This window comes from Pyrgilauda ruficollis, unplaced genomic scaffold (assembly GCF_017590135.1).
Source record: "Pyrgilauda ruficollis isolate IOZ18807 unplaced genomic scaffold, ASM1759013v1 scaffold118, whole genome shotgun sequence".
Classification (NCBI taxonomy): Eukaryota; Metazoa; Chordata; class Aves; order Passeriformes; family Passeridae; genus Pyrgilauda; species Pyrgilauda ruficollis.
In genome coordinates, this window is record NW_024510099.1 from 1,353,689 (window position 1) to 1,374,920 (window position 21,232).

At 35.4% G+C, this 21,232-nt stretch overlaps 1 protein-coding gene across 2 annotated transcripts in view; it reads left to right on the forward strand.

Moving 5' to 3' along the window:
* The window catches only part of ANO3 (anoctamin 3), a 101,533-nt gene that overhangs the window by 78,794 nt on the left and 1,507 nt on the right, over nt 1-21,232 (forward strand). For both annotated transcript variants that reach the window (XM_041484983.1, XM_041484994.1), the window contains 12 exons: nt 829-889; nt 9,173-9,255; nt 10,179-10,319; nt 10,659-10,823; nt 11,865-11,901; nt 13,909-14,020; nt 15,289-15,346; nt 16,802-16,899; nt 18,363-18,508; nt 18,615-18,767; nt 19,405-19,552; nt 20,758-20,838. In XM_041484983.1, coding sequence (XP_041340917.1) covers nt 829-889; nt 9,173-9,255; nt 10,179-10,319; nt 10,659-10,823; nt 11,865-11,901; nt 13,909-14,020; nt 15,289-15,346; nt 16,802-16,899; nt 18,363-18,508; nt 18,615-18,767; nt 19,405-19,552; nt 20,758-20,838 — 1,283 coding nt within the window. The remainder of the gene's footprint in view (nt 1-828; nt 890-9,172; nt 9,256-10,178; nt 10,320-10,658; nt 10,824-11,864; nt 11,902-13,908; nt 14,021-15,288; nt 15,347-16,801; nt 16,900-18,362; nt 18,509-18,614; nt 18,768-19,404; nt 19,553-20,757; nt 20,839-21,232) is intronic.

A 21,232-nucleotide genomic window follows, 5' to 3' on the forward strand; every position in this document is an offset into this window, starting at 1 on the left:
ATTGTGATTGTATAATGGCTGCCCTTGTTTCAACCAAGTTTCCTGAAAAACATGTTGTTTTTCTGCAGATTTTGTTTTCAACCTTTGTAATACATCTTTCTAATAAGGGAGTGCTCTGAAATGATCTGGGGTTTTTCTAAAATTCCTTTCAGTGAGCATTTCCGCATTAATAAATTAGTATTATTTTCATCAACTTATTAATTCCTCTGTGAGGACTTCATAATTAAAATTCTTGTAAGGTTTTTCTACTTTCCTCTCTAACTATCTTATTACTGTTTCCTTTGCTTACTTTGTATTTGAATTTTTGCTTCTGCTTTGCTCTGTCAAACTAATGCAAAGATTTTATACAATTAAATATTTTGCTACAAGAAGCTATTCTTCAAACTTAAATAATCACACCAGAAATTGCAAAATATCTAGGTAGAAGAAGAAAATGAAATCAAGAGGCAGTAAGCATGTAGAGGGAGACAAGTGAAGAGGGTTTTTAGCTCATAAAAACCTTAAAATACAAAAGGTTGAGATTAAGTTTGACCTACCATATGACAAGAATTCTGGATGAAATTTTAGTCTGTCTGGACAGGAACAAAACAGTTCTGTCTGTGAAACAAAATGACTGGTGATAGTCTGGAATGATAGTCTGGAACAGCAGATTTCAAATTATAATGGAAGTCAGAGTGTGACATTGACAATCCTTGGTAGAAGAAACATGCTAGTATGAGAATGCTTAACTTTGCGTTTCTGATGCCAGTTATTTACTCTGGGACTATTTGGGGAGAAAGATGAGGTGGCAGTATTATTTTTTCCTGATATGTTCATTTTTTAATTCAGGTTACACATTTGTTTGATAACGGAGGGACTGTCTTCTTTGCAATTTTCATGGCAATTTGGGGTAAGTACATTTTTACTTGTTTTTTTTTGTTATTTTTAGTTCACCTGACCCTTTTATATGATTACTTGACAAAGGAGATTATAGCTCTTGATAAAAGTTAAAGAAGGATTATGATTTTGCCATGCAAACTAATTTTTTTTAAATTTTCATTGGCTTAAATTTCTATGCTAGTAATGGGTAACACCTTCTGTGTAAATGTATATGTATAAACAGCTAATGTAATGATTTTCTTTGGGGTCCTATATGTCTTTAGGCCTGAATTTTATATTATTTAGGTCCAAGTCCTTTTAGAGGAAAACATGTGGATTGTATTACTGATCTTGAGCCAATATCAAAATCAGATCTTTTAGAGGATTCTTATAGAATAAATGAGGATGGTTTTATAGGAGCTAATTAGAGGAAAGTACAGGCAAGGTTTGAGGTTAAGGGCTTACTGCAGTCGAGGGATTTCCATTTAAATTCTCAGTCTGAATCTCTTGTTATGTTCCCACTGCCATCGCACACATCGTGTTGTGCAGCTCAAAGCTGAGCAGGGGCACTTCCACAGAGGACACTGCTGAGCAGGAGCTACCAAAACCAGTCCTGCCTCTTGTAGAAGGTCAGTGTAATAGTGCTGTAAAAGACAGATTGAAATCCTCAGTAGGATTAGCTTTCACTGCAGCTGATAATGCAGGATTTTCCTGCTGGGAAAAAGGGAAGCAGAAGAGAACCAGAGATAATTGGTTCTACCAGTGAACATGTTTGTCTGTGTAAACACTGAGAAATTGACACTAGTTCCCATACATAGAGCGGTCTGCATTCAAGCCAGAGTTGTACAGTTTTGAATGAAGTGATACACAACAACTTTATTTATGTAGTGTGTATGAAAAAGTATTAATGACTCACTTATAGAGAAATAAGAACAAATGTCACAAATTTTGGAGGCTGGTGTGGTAAAAGCAAGTAGCAATATATGAACAACAGTAAAACTTCAAATAGTTACATGGACAACAGAAGCACATCCCCATACATGTAAAATTATGATTGGCTTGTTAAAAATTAACATGATATAACTAAAGGGCACACTTTGATTACTTTCCTCATTGATGCTTCTTCTTTTACTGCTAATCTTGCTATTACTGTCTTCCAATTATTAATTATTACTTTCAAAAATACAATGCACTTAATTATGTAGTTACCAGTGTAGACAACACAGGTAGCTTTTTAGCATCTCTTCATCTCTAAGCTCTTCTTCAAGAGAGCTCTTTCCATTTTCATCTGAGGCCAGTATTCAAGTGTAAGGAGGAATTTGCTTGTATGGCAGTGCTTTACCACAGGAAAGATGGCATTATATGGGCTAAGGAAGGTGAAAGCTAAGCATTACATTTTGCTTCATTTCAAGCATCAGAGTGATATTCTCATGTAACGTAGGTGAATCTGTCTCAGATTTTCAGTCTGCTACCAAACAGTGCTGGATACTATGTTAGAAATCAGGTTCTGGTATTGATGAGGACACATGCTGTTTTAATGACCGAACTCAAAAAAAAAAAACCCCAAAATTGCATATATGGACTGAAATCTTTAGTATTTTAAATAAATGCCTGTTTTTCCCATATTCAGTATGACTGATATAGTTTCTCTCTGGGGTGTATGTGCATGTAATTTACTCACATATTGAATAAAACCTCATGGCAACATTCACAGACAGTTAGTGAGATAATTCCATTCCATCAGTGTGATGCACAGTCTCCACGCTAATTAAAGTGTTTTAGCAGAGCATAATAACCAGGGCATATCCCACATGGTTAGTTTTTTCTGCACTTTATTTTGTTTATTCTGTGCCTTTACAATTGTTTCTTGTGCATATTCTTTATTTCTATTTAGACACGTCTGGTAATTGCAAGCAGATAAGCTATGCAATTTTTTGCAATATACTATCATAATTTTACTCTTTAGCTGGACAGAACTGGACCATGCTTTTTAGGATACCTATATATGTATCAGAGATAATTCCTTTCCTCTCTTAAGAATTTTTTCTGTCTAATCTGTACTGACACATTTTAAATAATTTCTACAGATCTAGCCTGCAATTCAAAGAGCAGATCTGTTTGACAGAGGAATAGAAGCTTGTAATCTTTTTTCCCATTGATAGTGATACTGAATCTGTGTCATCTAGTCAAAGGTTAGACATAGCTTATTTTACTCAGTAATTCCATTCTCCCCAGCAAACTTCAAATAATCCAAATTAAATAATCCAAGTAAACTTAATCAATCGTTGCATATTCACTGAAGAAGGTACAGATGTAAATTTGGGAAAATAATGACCTGAATAGTTTATCAGATAGAAATTGTATTAGGATGGAATAGGTTCACTTCAAAGTGGTGAAGCTGAGGATGTTTTTTGTATTGATACTAAAATATCATTGTAATCCCAGTCAAATTTTTCTCTGTTGCATTGCTGCCCAAAGTTACACGAAGCAGAATCTTACCTGGGTGCTATTTTTCTAAGAAAGCGGGTATAATATCCTTCCAGGAAAAGCAGAGGTTGATAATTTAATTACAAAATAGAGGAGTGATGCTCTGCTACTGAACCTTGCCTGTTGTATTTTGGTCTATCTTGAGATTTTTCCTTACTTTTCAAGGCATTGTTCACACAGTAATGGCTGTAAGGTAACAATGGCCAGGTTGTTTTGGGAAAAATGAAAGTGAAGGGTGGGATGGTGTGATGTCAGCCATTGGAATGCCATCAGATGGGCACCCTGCATTGTCTTCCTCTGTCTTGTCTGCTGTGAGGCACCTCTGACTCTTATCATATGGTTCAAGAGAGTTGTCTTAGTGAAGAACTGAAGGAATAACATGATAATATTTTTATATATATGGCTTGAAAGATGTGAATCAGTATCTGCTGGGTCCCTCATGGTTTAATTCAGCACTCCCTCACATGTATCACATGTAAGTCCAGTTAACTGCTTTCTGACATATGGGAGAGCAAAAGATGAGGGCCCTGATTCATTATTTCAGAAGATAACTCATGTCCTAGCAACACCCATTCAGCACTCACATGGGTGGTCAACTTTCAAAGCTGCTTCCTAATCTGATGTTCTGGCAGCTTTCAGCTCTTGCTTTTAAGCTGGAAAGGGCATAATGCTGAAATTTATTTTGATTTTATTTTCTATGGGGGAAAAAGGTGTGTTTGGCCTCTCAGTATTTGTTTAAACATTTAAAAATAAGGTCCAAGAACGTGACATAGATGTCTGGACTGTGATTGCACTTCAGTACAAGTTTTTACATGTCTTCTCTCATGGAGAAGACAAAAGCAGTCATCTTGTTAAACATCTTAAAAATATTTTTACTTCTGAAAACAGATTCATTCTTAATTTTGTAACTGACATTGGATGACTGAAGAGTCTAACTTTTTTTCAGTTAATGAAGGTTTGGGAGAGCTTTTGAGCTATAGTTTTAAACTTAGCCGTAATTCTTTGAACAGGTTCACTGATACTAGATATGATTTTCCTGATATTTCAGAGGTTAAAAAATAACTTGTAAGGAGGAGATACAGAGTTAAGAGGCCTACTGGTTAATCTAAAATTTTTAAATAATAAATTAATGTCAGTTGAAAGCTCATTTGGCTGGAGTCAATGATATCCTAATAGTTCAGTAAGACAAGACTGTTTAAGCAGCCCTGTGCAGAAATAAGAAACATTCTTATGCAAAACCCTTGCACTGTTCCTTACCTGGGTCACTCCTTGTGTCATCATAGAGCCATCTGTGGGAAATGACTCAGGCCTCTTTGTAGCACATGTAAAATATCCAACCAGGACATTTAATACAGATCCCAAAATGGTTCCTGCAAAGATGTCAGCTATTACTTCTTCATTGTTGTTTTTGTCTGGGAGAAAAAGAAACAAAGATGAAACAGTTGAATGGTAATAATAAATCTATAAAACCAGTAAGTGAGACTTTTCAGCAAGGTTCTGAAACACTTTGCAAGTTATGAGTTTCTGCCCTTGGAAATGAAAGCAGACCTCTCCATCCTTGAGGTTTGGGGGAATAATGGGGGTTTAGGAAAAATCAAAAGGCAGCTAAATGAGTTTTTAATCAAATAAAAAGATTTCAGGTTTAATTCCTGAATCAACAACTATTTTTTAATTGAAGAAAAAACCAGTAATCATTCTTCAAATGCAGTTATTTCTAAGCATTTAAGACAGCAGTTAAAATTGCAGTCTCTGAATTTCAATTTCTGAGTGTGCAAAGTTAAAAATTCAGTAATGCTTCATATGCCTGTTGAATTAGCAGGATAAATGCATTTCTTCAAGATTTTCCCTCAAATTTCATAAAATTTTTCTTCAAGATGCTCAGTTACTCAAGATACTTTTCTTGGAAGTGAACTTGCTCTCTAACTCTCCTTCCTTTTCAGTCATTGTGAGCTAAAAATCAGGTGCCTTGTAATTATTAGCTATGTATTAACTATGATGGGAAGCATGAAAGTCTGATGAGCCTTCAGTTTTTAGTACAAACTGTACTTTCAGTCCTGTGTTAAAAGCTTGAAAACTAATTAATGCAAAAAATTATGGTGCCTTCTAATCTTTTCCTGAAGACCTGATTCAGAATAGCAGGATAGAAAAGTGCAGTGACAGTTTTATGTTCCATTGTTTTCCCACGCATACTTAACTTGGTAATTAAATGCACAATGAGTAATTGCTTTGGAACTGTTTTTAAGAAGTCAACTTTGGTCACAAAAATTTCTGAACTTTAGTAAGTTGATATGCTGTATATTTTAAATCTAATTTCTACACGTCTTCTTTGAAGGTCCATTCCAGTGAAAATAGGCAATACCTGTCACAAGGTTTTCCCACTCTGGGAAGTGTTAAATAATTAATTAAAGAGTAAATAATTTGAAAAGTACATGCTTGGGTAAGCTTTAGTTTTAGTTTGTGCTTGGTCACTTGTAGCTTCACGTGTCTCATAAAGCCTCCAGTTCAATTTAAAAAAAAAAAAAGGTTTTATTTCAGCATTATAGTTTTATTAAACCACTTGGATTTTAGTTAGATCCTTACCTTCACTGGCATCTTTTGGTGATGCAGTAGGAGGGTTGCTGGAATTCTGATTTAGCTTTGTTGTCTGCTGAATGGGGTTGAAATCTGGGGAAGGACTGTCCTGCTTCTCCATGGGTGATGTGAGAACGACACTGATGGGGAACAGCATGGTGGGTTTGACTGAAGAGTTGTCACTGGGAGCACTAAAGCCCCATGGGTGGTGTAGATGACTGTGGAATGACTCGGTGGCACTGTGGAAGGAGATGTAGCTGCAGCGCTTTTGATCACTTCAGAAAAGTCACCTGTTGTTCTGAATGTTGCTAAAGACATTCTCTGGATATTCTGTGGCTTAGTTATTTATTCCATTTTTTTCCATTGCTACGTTTGAAGAGAAGGTGGTGCCATCAGAGGACCTCAGGGATATGCATTTTGCCCCACTGATAATTTCTGTTCTTTTCATTACATTCTCTTTGATGTTGGCAGCTGCTGGTGCAGCATGACTTGTGGTAGAAGGACTTACTGAGGTAGTCGTATGCAGAACAAATCTCTGTGAAGTTAGTTGCCCTGGAGACTGATGGTTTTTTGTAATTGAACTATTTCCTTTACTTGTTTCTTTTACTTCTCCAGCCTCAGTATTGCTTCTGTTCCATTGCAGTCTTATGAGCAGAAAAATGAGTCATTCCACAGGAGGGTTGCATGGTGTTGAGTTGAAAGTTTATTTTACACAGAACCTGCAAGAAATTCACTTTTGTTTATGGTTTTATTTAACCAAACCAAGTTACTCAGTGAAGACCCAAATAAGTTGGTAAAATAAGTTAGTGTTATACAATAGAAATCTCACTGATTTACCACATGTTGATGCTGGAGACGTTATGTCCCTGGGTGTTAATGATATAAGAATCACCTAAAATAATATTGATGATCAACAAAACTGATCTCATCTTGATCAATATCAATTGCAATATTGATCTCAGTGTGCTGATGGAGATGTTAGGATAGGATAACTGATGATGATAGGATAGCTCACGTGGCTGAAATGTTGTCGTGGAGGGCTACACACTGCTTAGGATAGACAGACCAGGAAGGACATGGTGACAGAGTTGTCCTGTGTGAGGCCAGACCTGGAATGTGTTCAGCTCTGACTTGGGTTAGGAGTAAGTGGAGAACTTGTGGGTCACAATAAAGGGGATTACTCATAAGAGAGACATTTTTGTGGGTGTTTGCTACAGGCCAGCTGATCAAGAGAGAAAAGTGGATGAGGTCTTCTGTAGACAGCTTGAAGCAGCCTTAGAGTCACAGCACTGGTTCTTGTGAGGGACTTTAACTACCTTGACATCTGCTGGAGAAGGAACACAACTCTTGGATGACCCTCCTTGAGCAGGGAGATTAGACCAGATGATCCAGTCCCTTCCAATCTTACCCCTTACCCATTTCATGATTCTGAAACAAAAGCTTCATTTTGTAAGAAAATTCCATGGTTCTATAAACAGACCTCATACTCAGAAGGGAATAATTCAAAACCACGTTGCTATGGAGTGAGGTAATGAAACATATATGGGTGGTATTCTCAAGGCAATGTTTTCTGGGCAGACAGCAATTCTAAGAACACGCTAAAGATTTATGCTCCCTTGTGAATAATTAGAATTTTTACAATTAACCTGGAACGTTGATGGAGAATGTTTTGTGGTCTTGAGCAGTGAGTGTCATATGAATGCTGCCAGGAGCAAATTGAAAACTAAATCAGTCCAGAGATTATGAATGAGGCTGAATTTGCGTGCAAACTTCTTTTGCAATACAAAACCGTAAACTGTGTATTAGGCATTAATTTTTCAAATGTTAGATGGAGAAGAATGAGAAAACCTCACATTGAAGCCGCATGATTGTAGTAGGTCTGTTCAGCATATGTTGTTCAGAGAGGATTTGGTGAGGGGTATTTTTTCTATATATGAAACAGATTGGGATCATCCAGTTTTTAACTCCCACACATGAGCTCTCATATGACAGCACAGTAAATTCTATAATAAGTTATTCTTAAGCATCATTAATTATTTGGGTGTTCCTGTATGTGGGTACTTCACCACCTGAATGAAGGAGAATTTTTTTACCTGAAAAAAAGTAACTTACTTCTTTTCTCTTCAAGCCTGTCCTACTTTCTTATGCTTTTTCCTGTGGGTGATTTTTAGAGATGTTGTGTTTTGTTGTTTTTGTTTTTTTAGGTGTTTTTTTTAGTTGTTGTTTTGGGCAGGGGGCAGAGAGAATAAGGGCAGAGAGAATAAGGTATTATTAATTTGTTTGTTTGGGTCTTTTTATTGAGTTGTGTATCATCCCCAGCTTAGCTTCTTAGTATGTAACACTGTTAAAAGCAATGTGAAGAGCATATATAAATAAGTCCTGTATAATTATGTAGATATAGGTATAATATATATAACTAATTATGATACTAGTTATGTATCAAGTATATATAGAAACCCAAAAAATATTAAACATAGTACAGAAATACAGGTAAAAGTAGGAATATGTGACCGTCCTATTTATTTTGAGCTAGAAATCCTTCTTCTGAGCAGTTGGCTTTCTAGAAGGAAGTAATTTTTCTTACTTCCTACTTGAATTCATTGTTTTCCAAGGAACAATGGCACAATTCCATGTTTTGTCAGGAGTCACACCCTAAACAAGGTGTCTTGTCCTCAGTGGCAGACTACAGAATTTTGGAAATTTGGAGTTATTTATTGGGTGTAATTATCTTATCCAAACCTCTAAGTACGTGGAAAATCTGATTATAGTCTCACACATAGATTAGAAATAATTGTCCAAAGAATTATTCTGGTAGCAAAACTGCTGCAGTATAAAACTGGTTTAGCTGGGAGAGAAGTGAGGTTCTTATTTGAACTGAATGAAGGGAGATAGCTCTTGGCTCTTTATTAATAGATATCATTGTGTATGTATTTCCTTGTTTCTTCAAGAGAAGATTCTATGTTTTGAATAAAAGGAAAAGCAAAATGATGAATTTAAAGGGATGGCAGTGTCTCATGTTGACAGGCACTTATCTCTGTGCAGCTACTGCAGACAACAAAAATACGTTTCTTAGATAAACATTGTTAAGTAGTGTTTTAAATTTAACAGGGATTATCCTGAAGCTACTTAGAGTTTTCAGATTCTGTGAGGAAAACTATCAGAAAGTGGCTAATGATATGTTACATTGCTGATTTTCTTAAGATCTGCGTAGCCCTTTTTTTCCCCCCTGTTATTAAAGTACAGTTGTTTTCCACAGCAACAGTTTTTCTAGAGTTTTGGAAAAGACGGAGAGCTGTATTGACTTATGATTGGGACCTCATAGACTGGGAAGATGAAGAGGTAAGAAGAAACAGAAGTTTATGTGTAAACCATGCTATCAGCTTGGTTCAAGTCTCGGTTTCAGTCCATATTGTATGTCAGTCATCTGAGTTTGTCATTGAGATCATATTTGTATTTATAGCACTAGTATATTCTAGTAGAATAGAAAGGTATGCTTGAGATTGTACAAGGATACTTTGCCTTTTGCAACTAACATTATAATTCTAAATATAATTCTACATTTATTAAAAGTATCCTTGGAAAAACTGAGTGCAAATACTTCCTGTACAGAGGACAGAACTGCTTCTGATGTCAGCACAGATGCCTTTCAGTTCCATGGTTTCTTGTTCCGGAAATTCCTGATCCTGCATAAAAATAGGACCAAGACAAGCAACACAACAGAAACTAGATTTTGTATCCTTGGAGAGGCATAGCTTATCCTTGAACATTCTGCTATCAGCATCAGCAATAACACATTCCATAAATCACTAGTCAGCATAGCTGTGGTTTACCTGTATTGGTGATTTAATTGCAGATTAAGTCAATAGACTTCACTTGTTTTACAGCTTTCTGTGGATGGGTAGAAGCTGGTGGCTGTTTTTAATAAATGCTCTTACAACACAAACAACACCATTATAGCTAGCCCTAATTTATAGTTTTGTTATCAATTTTAGCAGACAATCTAGTGCCTAAGTCAGCAATATGGACCATGTTTCTTTTTAACACCCTCACATAGTGGGGAAGGCTCCTGTGGTTTCTGTTCTTTGCTGCTCTCTGGCATTGCTTCCAAGGGTTTTCAAAAGAGCAAATTATGTAGGTATTTGAGTTGCAGCATGAAGAAAAATGACCCGTATCAGTATAATGTTCTACTTCGTAGCACATGTACGTCTGATTCTTGAAAGAAATCAGTAATACAACAAATGGAATCCACCCTGTCGTTCCAGGAAGAGCTGCGTCCCCAGTTTGAAGCTAAATATTCCCAAGTGGAAAGAGTAAATCCCATCACAGGAAAACCTGAACCTTTTCAGCCTTTCCCTGATAAGCTCAGTCGACTGATGGTGTCTGTCTCAGGAATATTCTTCATGGTGATGTTTAATAATATTAGAACTATTGTATTGTAGTTCATCTTACTCTGGTGTAAATAGTAACTCAGCATGAGTGTGTTCATTACGTAACATAGGCAGAACTGATTGCCTGTCTTACTGCTTGGTCAGGGATCTCTGTTTCACAAGATGGAATATAGTTATACTGGAAAAGAACAGTAAAGAAGTGTTGTAACTCATCTTGGATTTTTGTTCTCTCAATTTCTGCTCTCCAAAGCAAATATCAATCTTTAAAATGCTTGTTTTATTATTTCAGTGGATATAATTCCAGATGTGATTCCTTTTATTCTAATACCTCTGCTCATAAATACATACCTGTAGATTTCACTGGTCCTTACTGCAGTGTTTGCAGTTGTGGTGTATCGACTGGTAGCCATGGAGCAGTTTGCTTCTTTCAAGTGGTATTTCATCAAGAAGTATTGGCAGTTTGCAACATCTGGCACTGGAGTCTGTATCAATTTTATGATCATCATGTCGCTCAATGTCGTAAGTCTTCTGTTCTTTTAAAGGAGCAATTAATTTAAAAGAGTAATTTTTAAAAGCTTACTGAGTTATCCATGTATTAGATATATACATGTTCATGCTTTTTCATATAGCAGTGTCTGAAGCTAGTATTGCAGTGGATTTTTCTCCTCTGATGCAATGTTTGTTAATGTTTTTCTCTAATTCCTCCTTAATTTGTCACTGCACATCTTTGCTTATGTCGCCAAGTTACAGGGGTACAGATTGCTGCATTTTACATTTGTATTTTTTTAATATTGCCTTTTGCAGTAGATCTGTAATTGGAGATGTTATTCTCACTGGAACTAAATTCTTTTCTTGACTGAATTTGGTTTCTAGGTTGTTTTTGATTAATGACTTCTTATTAAAATGCAGCTGTGATACCAGTGTTGCACAGTCCTGGAATCACTGTGATAGATGATTTTGGTGTTAAGTTTTTTCTGTCATGTGACAGCACAGGTTTAATGATTTGCTGTTATAGCATTACACGGACAGAAACTCTGTTATTTCAGCTGCATGATTATTTATCATCTTTCTGTTCCCATGCAAGCACAAACAGATAAAAAGGAATAATAACCCAGAAAGCATTGGCTTTTAATTCTCTTAAGGAATTGAACTCACTGCAATAAGAAATAATTCTTCCAATCAGAGTCCTCTAGTTATTTCTATTATTATGTATGATCACTCCACATCATAAAATGTATATTCAAGTGAACAAGCAAAGCTAACAAAAATAACTTGCTATTTGTAGTATACTGAAGGAAATATATTTCAGAGTTGGCAGCTGCCTGGGGCTAAGTGGTATTTAAAATAAAGACTTGAGATGGTCAATATATAGAGAGAAGTTTTCAGTACAAGGCTGATATCCTCAGCCAGTGTCCATATTCATGCAAAGGAAAACTGTTCTGTGATACCTTGATGTTATAGAGCAAGAGAATACCATGCTTTGATGCTTGTTTTCATTGTGGATTTGTCATCACTACAGCCAGGATGTCCTATACTTACACCATTTCATTTCTTTTTTAGGTGTATGAAAAAGTTGCCTATCTCCTGACAGACTTAGGTATGTAGGTCTGTACTAATGGTATGGTTCTTGCTGGCTGTGGCATATACCTTTATAGTATACTTCTTTATTTACCTTTAAAGAAGTGTATTGAAGACTTCATCTATGAAGTACATTTCTGGCATTTCCCTAAGCGAGTGAGAAATATCACTGAAAGAAAATAAATTGTTATTTCAGTGAGGGAATAAAATAAAACTAAGGAATTTATTCTTATACTTCTAATTTTAATGTTTTATGGTATACAGTGAAAAATAGTAATCTTATTTTGGAGCGAAGGTCAAAACTTATTCATTCTTAGCATGTGAAGGTTTTTTTTTTTATTTTCCCCAAATGCTTGGTTTATTTTTTATTAATTTTTAATTTGATCTTTCAGATGTAAAAAAATGGGTTAAGATAAAATTAAGTTGTCCCAGATAAAAATGTTAAGTCATGAATTTTATAGTAGCTCCAATTCTATAACATTAAAGTTTTATATGAAGCCTCTAGTCATGATTCAATCACAGACATAAAGCTTTCTAGCTTATAGAAAACAAGAAAGCCAAGACAAAATTTAAGATCTCTGGTTGTGTCAATGTGTTACTGTTTAGTGTTTCGTTTTACATGCTCACTTTTAGCCCGTGTCAAAATATGCAAGTGATCTTGTCTTGGTTAAATGCCAGCTGGCTGCTTAAATTCCACAGCTCCCTCTTTTGGTTAAAGTGTTAAATGAGGTGCTCAAAGCTTTATAGTGCTTCCCCTAGCAGGCAGTAGAACGGGCTAGAAAAATGCAGAATTTATGGTCAACTTGCTCGAATTGTTAAAATATTTTGAAGTATTCTTTCATGGCAAAATTATTTCTATTCCTTTTAAAGTATTTTGTATTGTTACGGGTCATAGAATGGGAAAGAAAATAATTGTTTAAGTGTTTAAGCATTTTTTTTTCCCAAAACACATAAAAGAATTTTTTTCAAAAAACATTTCTTGAATTAAACATAATGGAGCATTAGGTGTTTCAGACAGGTAGCTCATTCTTCTTGTTAAGGTGTTTTACATGACAAAAGGACACCCTTCTGAGAACAACTGTCCTTGCATAAAGCTAGTAGTATCCTCTATATTTCTATCCAAATTTAGCCATCAGTACGTCAGAGTAGTTAAGCAGTACAAATTTTAACTGACAAATCCAGGCAGTTTAGGCTTAACAACTCATATGCTTTTACAACTCATGTGCTTTAAAACTTTTACCACTGTACTATATTCCAAATTTGATATGTCCATCAAAGATGGATTTTGTAAAAATTAATTTGTAATCATGACCACCAAATTGTAATTCAGACATAAATAATCTTAAGGAAAGATATCCAAGGCAGTGCAGACCCACAGAGAACACTTATACCCTACCACACATTTCTGCATTTCTTTCCAAAACAAGCCAAGAGAGAACCTCTGTCCTTTTCCCATTGAATTATAAACTGTTTGGCCCTCCTCAAGCTTTATGTGAGGCAACTCTTAAGGATGAAGTAAAGATTTTACAGAAGTATTTAGAAGGTGAGAAGCTTGGATGAGAAATCAACTAGCTTTCAGGTGACTTTCACCTCTGCTTCCGTTGGCAGCACTACTGATTCCAAGTGCTTTCAGGTTTTTTGGGGGCTTGGGTTGGTTTGGGTTTTGTTTGTTTGGGTTTTGTGGTGAGTTTTTTTCTTTGCATCAAGATACCTTTAATCTTAAGATAAAAAATTCACACTGGTTTCCAAATTTTTTCATGGAAATGAAACAGCTATCTTCCCATAGTATTATGCTTTATTCTGAACCAAGGGTTTCCTATCTTCTGTTTCCACATAGAAACAACATGGTTCAAGCCAGGGCAGTGAAAAGAAATCAATTGCAACATGATGGGGCACCATGAATTAAAACCATCATTTGTTTTGCTAATGCTGATTGATTTGTGAGCAAACTTACGCATAACTCAATTTCATTTTTGTTTATATAATGTATATTTCATTTTTGGTTATATTATGTGTCTTTCTGAAGAGCACCCTAGAACAGAATCTGAGTGGGAAAACAGCTTTGCCTTGAAAATGTTCCTCTTCCAGTTTGTCAACTTGAACAGCTCCATCTTTTACATCGCCTTTTTTCTTGGCAGGTAACTTATCTTTGCCAATTGCACTTCAAAGAAAACTTGCACAGAACTCAAAATCTTCACTAATTTTATAGATTGGAAGAAAATACAGGGACAGTTTGAGCTGTAAGGTTTAGGTATGAGTTGGATTCTAGGCATAATTAAAACACTAAATATTTCCAGATGTATGGAAGGGTTGGACCATTGAAATATTTGAGGTTTAGGTATGAGTTGGATTCTAGGCATAATTAAAACACTAAATATTTCTAAATGGAAGGGTTGGACCATTGAAATGTTTACTCATGAAACTAGAGAGTAAAAATTCTACTTTTTTATAGGAACGTACAGTACTTTTTTACTAAATAAGAAGGCAGAAGTTTTGAAAATGCAGCCACTTCTTAGATGTGGGTCTGTATTTAGCCCTGTATTAATAGACTTTGTTAATATTTTCTTTTTTATTCTCCTTGAGTTGCATTTCCAAGAATGCATTTCTGTAAATAGTAAATATTGCCTGGCAAATCTTATCCAAGAGCAGGAAGCAGAAATTCTGGCTCCAATTTTTGTGTGTATTTTTAGGTTAGAGCATGAGATAGAGCACAGATCTAACCTTGCTTCATCTTCAGTTGAGTTTTGTTATGGTCATACTTACCATTCCTGCAGAACCTACAGAATATTTTGGGGTATCTTTTATAAAGTTTTATATTATAATTTCACTTCAGGATTGTTTGGAAAAAAACGGACAAAAACAAACAAGCAAAGAAACAAAAAAGTCTAGTAGAGACTGTTGGTGAGAATCTGTTTGTTGCATTCAGTGGTGTAGTCACCATACAATACCAAAATTTCTGTGTGTATTGCTCTCTCCTGTATCTAACAGGACTAGGCATGGGTTTCTTTCTCTTTTATAACTTTCATTGAGGTCATTAAGAGCTGGGATTTGTTTTAAAAATCAAGTGTACACTTCACATGGGCAAGCAGATCCCTGTGCTGCAGTTAATTCCTATTAGTTGTAATGGTTTGCTTGTCTTCTTAGAAGTAGATTAGAGTTTGAATAGCTAACATCTAAAATCTCTGAAGCTAGGATTTTTATTCAGGATGTAATAAAAGTTTAGGATCACTTGCAAAATGATGGTCTTTGTTTGCATTCTGAAGCTTCCATATCTTACAGACAGCAGATTTAAGGCTGTGTGATTTATTCTGTTGATATTTCCTGAATTCAGTGGATGTTATGAAATGACTACTGATACAGGGTGTTTCTGGAATGTGCACTGAGAAACAGAAATCTTATTTTCCAGATTTGCAGGCCGCCCAGGAAAGTACAACAAGCTTTTTAACAGATGGAGGCTGGAAGAGGTAAACAATCCTGTTTTGTGTTCCTGTGAAATTGCCATGAGTAAAAAGGAAGTGGCTGAAGCCCAGTTTAAAGATTTTGTTATTCCAAGTGCAGCAAATATTAAACTCTTATTTATAGCAATGGATAGGATCGAGGAGATGGGTTTTTCCTTCTGTGTTCTACAGTGTGCTGAGTGACTCTGCCCAAGGCACAAGAGTTCTTTCTGCCTCTGCCTTAGGGAAAAGCCATCAGTAATAGTCCCTTACCTCACAAGCACTGTGACTCCTGTGAGATTGGAGTCTTCTGGTACTTGGAATTTTTTGAGGACATAAATATAAAGCCATCAGCTTTTTAATCAACTTGATAAATTTCTGTCAGCACAGAAAAAAAAATGGAGCTGTTGGAATGGGCCCAGAGGAGGGCCACAAAATGAATCAGGGGGCTGGAGCAGCTCTCCTGTGAAGGCAGGCTGAGTTGGAGACAGCTTGGAGCAGAGAAGGCTCCAAGGAGACATTTTTACTGCCTTTCAGTGCTTAAAGGCGCTTGCACGAAAGAAGGGAATGAACTTTTAGTGGGGCCTGTTGAGACAGGGCAAGGATTAATGGTTTTATACTAAGAGAGGCTAGATTTAGACTAGCTGTAAGGAAGAGATTTTTTTAATATCATTTTCAAGTTTACTATTATTAGGATGATGAAACACTGAGAGGTTATCTAGAGAAAGGTGATGGATGTCTTATCCCTGGAAACATTCGAAGTCAGGTTGGATGGGACTCCTCTAGTTGAAAATGGCCATAGTTATTGGAGAAGTTTGGACTAGATCATCTTAAGGGATCCTTTCCAACCCAAAATAATTATAATTTTACAGAGTTCTAAAAGAAGAAAAATAGTATTTTCAAAGTTTAACTTGAATGTTAGAATTGCAACTCACCAGTATGCTGAAGTTTCTTCTCTTCTCTGAAAAACAGGTTTCTTCTACTGAAACTTGGTAGCCACAGAGTAAAATACTATAACTTTTTAGTCAATTAATTGAAAAATAGTTCTGTAATTACTTAACATTTTAATATGGCAGTACATATGTATATAGACACACATAGCTCTAGATAACATAGCAGTACCAGAAATTCTGCTAGTAAATCTTTCTTTAGACATAGATTATTGCAAAGGAAACATTGCTCCATTTTTTGAAATTAGTAAGTGCTTATTGGTCGAAGTGAAATGGTCTGTATCATTTATCATATATCTAGCTCACATACCTTTAAATGAGGCAATATGATCTAATATCTAACAATATGTCTAAAGGTTGTTCAGCTGAAGTCTGTTAATATTTATTTTATTAACGTTTCTTTTAATATTTCTGCAGATGGAGATTAGTGTTTTCCAACACACATACTTAACATTTTTATTTACACTCTGAACAAATAAAAAGTAAAGGAATTCTCTGATTTTAGCTGTTGATCTCTTCCACTTCGTTTCAGTGTCATCCTAGTGGCTGCTTGATAGATCTGTGCTTACAAATGGGAGTTATTATGGTTTTAAAACAAATGTGGAACAACTTCATGGAACTAGGCTATCCGTAAGTTCAGATGCTAAAGTTCATTTTAAAAACAGTAAATACGTGTTAGCATGATTCAATGCTAGGGAGAAGTGGTTTTATGTTTGGAGAATGTTTTCACTCATTGCACGTCAGATATTGTCACTTTATTCCCAAGGAAAGCATTATTTTCCACTCTGAGATAAAGATTCTTAGGGTATGTTAAGCATCTCAGTTGTTTATTATGATTTCATTTTCCATAATGCAGAGATATTTAGCCTCTGAAATGGCTAATGAGCTGAGACTTACACTTGTCTTAAAACTAAGAATATGTTTCCTGTAAAATGTTGATCATCAAATACTGATAAAATTGAAGTCTCAACCTTGAAAATATGTTAGAAAGGATTTTGCTCACAACGTGCAATTGCAGTTGTTCTGGACATGAGGGACAGTGTACTGTATGTTGTGGAATGAGGATTTTTGAAATTGAGAAACCTACTTGAACTGCCAGGCTTCCTGTCTTCTCAGCCAAGCAGGATGTTAACTTTGTATAAAATTTATTTTAGAACGTGCTTATATTCTGTTACGGAAAGAAATATTTTGTTTTGACAAAACCATTGTTTGCAACATAGGCAACAGTTTATCTTTCAAACAAACAAACTGCTCTTTCAGTAACAAGAGAGATCAAGAGCCAAACGCTAAATTAGGGTGAGAGAAAAAAGTGCAGCCTTTGTACAAAAATACTTACAAGAAAGTTATTTCCCATCTTTAGTCTGTTTTCCATATTATCTAGAAACAAATAGTAGTCTTTAGTTGGTCCATGTGTCAGTACTAGATAATATTTCTTATTTAAATAACAGTTTAATTCATGAGCCTACTATCTCCTTAATATTTATGACTGCTTTGTGAAAAGATCTTTGCACAGCTTTATGAAGAATAGTCTTAAATATTTCCACATACAGTAACACCTTTTAAAATGCTTTTTCCGGCTTGAAGAAAAGAAGTATTCTGTAGAACATCTAGACCTTTAGGTTTGTTAAAAAATGTTTGTATTCTACTATCCAGTGTATTTTACTATGGCATTCTTACTGAGTTCCACTGACCTGGTTTGTCTTTTACAGGATTGAAATAAAGCATTATTTACTTATTAATGCACTTGCTATGCATGATTATTTTTTATTTTTTTATTTTTTATTTAGTCATTCAGGTAAATCCTACCAGAATAAAAAAAGTCTATGCAAGCATGTTCCATATTCTGAAAAGCTTATTTGTACAATGCCAAACATACAACATTAAAGACAATTAAAATTATAATGCAGAATTATGAGAACTTTTATAAGTTCTTTGCATTGTATCTAAGAGGATATTGTAAGATTTTCCATAAAATATTTAACTCATCATCCAGATGCTGTTCAAAATAGGCCCACTTATTTCAGACCAGTACTAGAAGATATTTTAAATCTGTGAGCAGATACAGTCATTAATACTCTCTTTATCTCATTAAGTTTATTACAGAATTGGTGGTCACGACGCAAAATGAAGAGAAGAGGTCAATCAATGGAGAATAAGATTTCTCTACCTCAGTGGGAAAAAGATTGGAATCTGCAGCCTATGAATCTCCATGGTTTAATGGATGAATATTTAGAGATGGGTGAGCAAATCTGGGAGGTGTTGGTTTTTTTCCGAAGGTAGAACTATGTTGCATGTTAAAAGATGTTTTGAATTTCCAATTTCTAACCACAGAAATGCCTGTCTAGTTTTGCAGTTTGGCTTTACCACCATCTTTGTTGCTGCCTTCCCCCTGGCACCTCTCCTGGCACTGCTCAACAACATCATAGAAATCAGGTTGGATGCATACAAGTTTGTCACTCAGTGGCGAAGACCCATGCCTGCAAGAGCAACAGATATAGGTGAGAGAGCCCAGTGGCTGCCACTGTCAGCTGCCTCTCTTTGGGTTTTCCTTTTGAAAACAACCTGAAGTATTGAATGTGTCAAGATGGTAACCTAACCAACAGATGTCAGAGACAGCTTTCCTTTTTGGCAACAAAAGGACATTAGTTGATTTGCAAAGAGGATTCCTCAAGTTTGTTTCCCGTTTGCAATAAGGAATCATAATAATTTGAATATTGAAAACAGGCTAAAAGTATTTCTGGCTTCTGATTTGTGGAACTCTAGGTTTAAAATAAATTGAATTCAGAAATTAAATAAAAGGACTGAATTAACTTGTAATTCAAAACTGAATTAAATAAGAAATCTCTTTCCAGAACCTCCTCTTTGGCCTTCATAACAAAAAATTGCCATTATGCCTTTGTTACTTGGCTGTATCCTCTCGGCAGGGTGTGCCCTGTTGTAAGATTTCATTTGGGTGGCATGGGTGGTGGCTGCAATGTGGGACATGGCTTCATCTTGGCTAGTTTTTCTGTCTCAACTCATTCTCAACAAGAAAGGAAAACTGTATGATGACTTTATTATCACTAGTATGACTTTATATGACTTAATATGACTATATAAAACTGACTACTTTGTTGACATTTCTCTTGTTTCTAGGTATTTGGTATGGAATTCTGGAAGGAATTGGAGTTCTGGCTGTCATCACAAATGCCTTTGTTATTGCCATTACTTCTGATTACATTCCACGTTTTGTCTATGCTTACAAATACGGTCCCTGTACAGATCAAGGGTACAGACAAGAAAAGTAATTAAGATATTCTTTATATATACATGTATTTTTGAGTGGAAGCACAATTTACTGCTATATTTCTATGATAACATATGTCAGATACATTTATTTTCATCTGTGCAAACATTCCCAGGTGTGAAGAGTAAGTTAGCCATTCCCAAGAGTTTGCATACTAGCTCTTTATATAAGTGGAAAATCATCTCTTTCCTCCTGGATGCAAACAAAAATGTCTGTACATTGCATCAGTTTTCAGATCTTTTCTAGATAAGCTTTTCCTCTTCTCTGAAGTAGGTGTATGCTGTCTTCTCCCAGTACCTTCCCAAACACACATATATGCTCCCAAAAATAGTGATTTACTCTTTCTGGGCTGTCACAGGAAAAGAGAGTTTAAGGGCAAAAATAGTGAGGTGGGATAGGATGAAAAGAGACAGTATCAGAAAAATTTTAGTGTTTGATGCACCCTACCCATTAAGGAGAGAAGTATGTAATTCTACTTCTTCTTTTGTCAGTGGTGGTTTGAGGTATTACAGCAAACCTGAAGATCCAGATTATAAAAGGATTCCTCATGCATCTGTTCTTATATCTTCTTTGACTTTCAAATATGCTTAAGGTACAAGACAGATTTCAAAGAAGATAGGATATCTTTCATGTCTGTGGTTTTCAAGTAATAGCAAAAAATCACTCCTACAGTCATAGATCAATATTATTTATATGATTTCTGTAATTAATAGTAATACATTTTTGCCTTTAATATAACTGTTTGATATATATACACTGTTCATTTTACTGTTGGTGAAAACTCATAAAACCTGTTATTTTTTTGTGTATGCTGCATTATTGGTGGCCAATTCTGCAAGGCTGTTAAATTGTTCTGCTCTCTGCCTTTCTATCCATCTTTCGAAGTTCAGTAATTTTAGAAAACAGTTATAAAACATTATAGCAACAATTTTGGTTTGTATCTCCCAGCAGGTAAAAAAGCAAAACCATAAGAAGTGCTGAAAATAGACTTTTAAACAGTGCTATAGCTGAAAAAGGTGCTAGCCTTTTTTTTCCCCAGTAAACTTTGCTTCTCTGCCTGAATTTTAGAATTGCTTTTGTCCTGATAAGCAAATAAAGTATTATGTTCACAGTATCTGATAGCAGAAAATGTTTGCATACAGGATGTTTATTGTATAACCACTTTATGAAGAAAGTGCTGCCCACATGGCTTTTTCTTTCAGATGCTTAAAAGGATATGTCAACAGCAGTTTGTCAGTATTTGATTTGAGTGAACTCGGGATGGGATACTCAGGATACTGTCGGTACGTTGCCTTGCTCTCACTCACTGTAATACAGGCATGGACATTAAATTAAACAGTAAATTAAAAGTGCTGAAATTGCTGCCATTTCTTTTTTGCCCGTAAAAGCTTTGGAGTTCATGTTTGTTCAACATGGAGGCCTCAGGTGCAAAGAGTGTGTGGTAGGATGCACTGCTAACATATTGGAAATCAGTGTTGAAGTTTTTGTAAGACTCTTGCAAGCCATTATCTTTCATGTTTCTATGAATTACTTAATTTAAAAGTTTTACCAGCTGCCAAGAAGGGTAAAAATCCTAGTTTCAATTTTGTTAAGCTTTCTGAAGTCAATAAATTAAAATACACAATTAAAATTTTTGTTACCTCTCTAACCCAGGTTGAGATTGAAAACAATTATGCA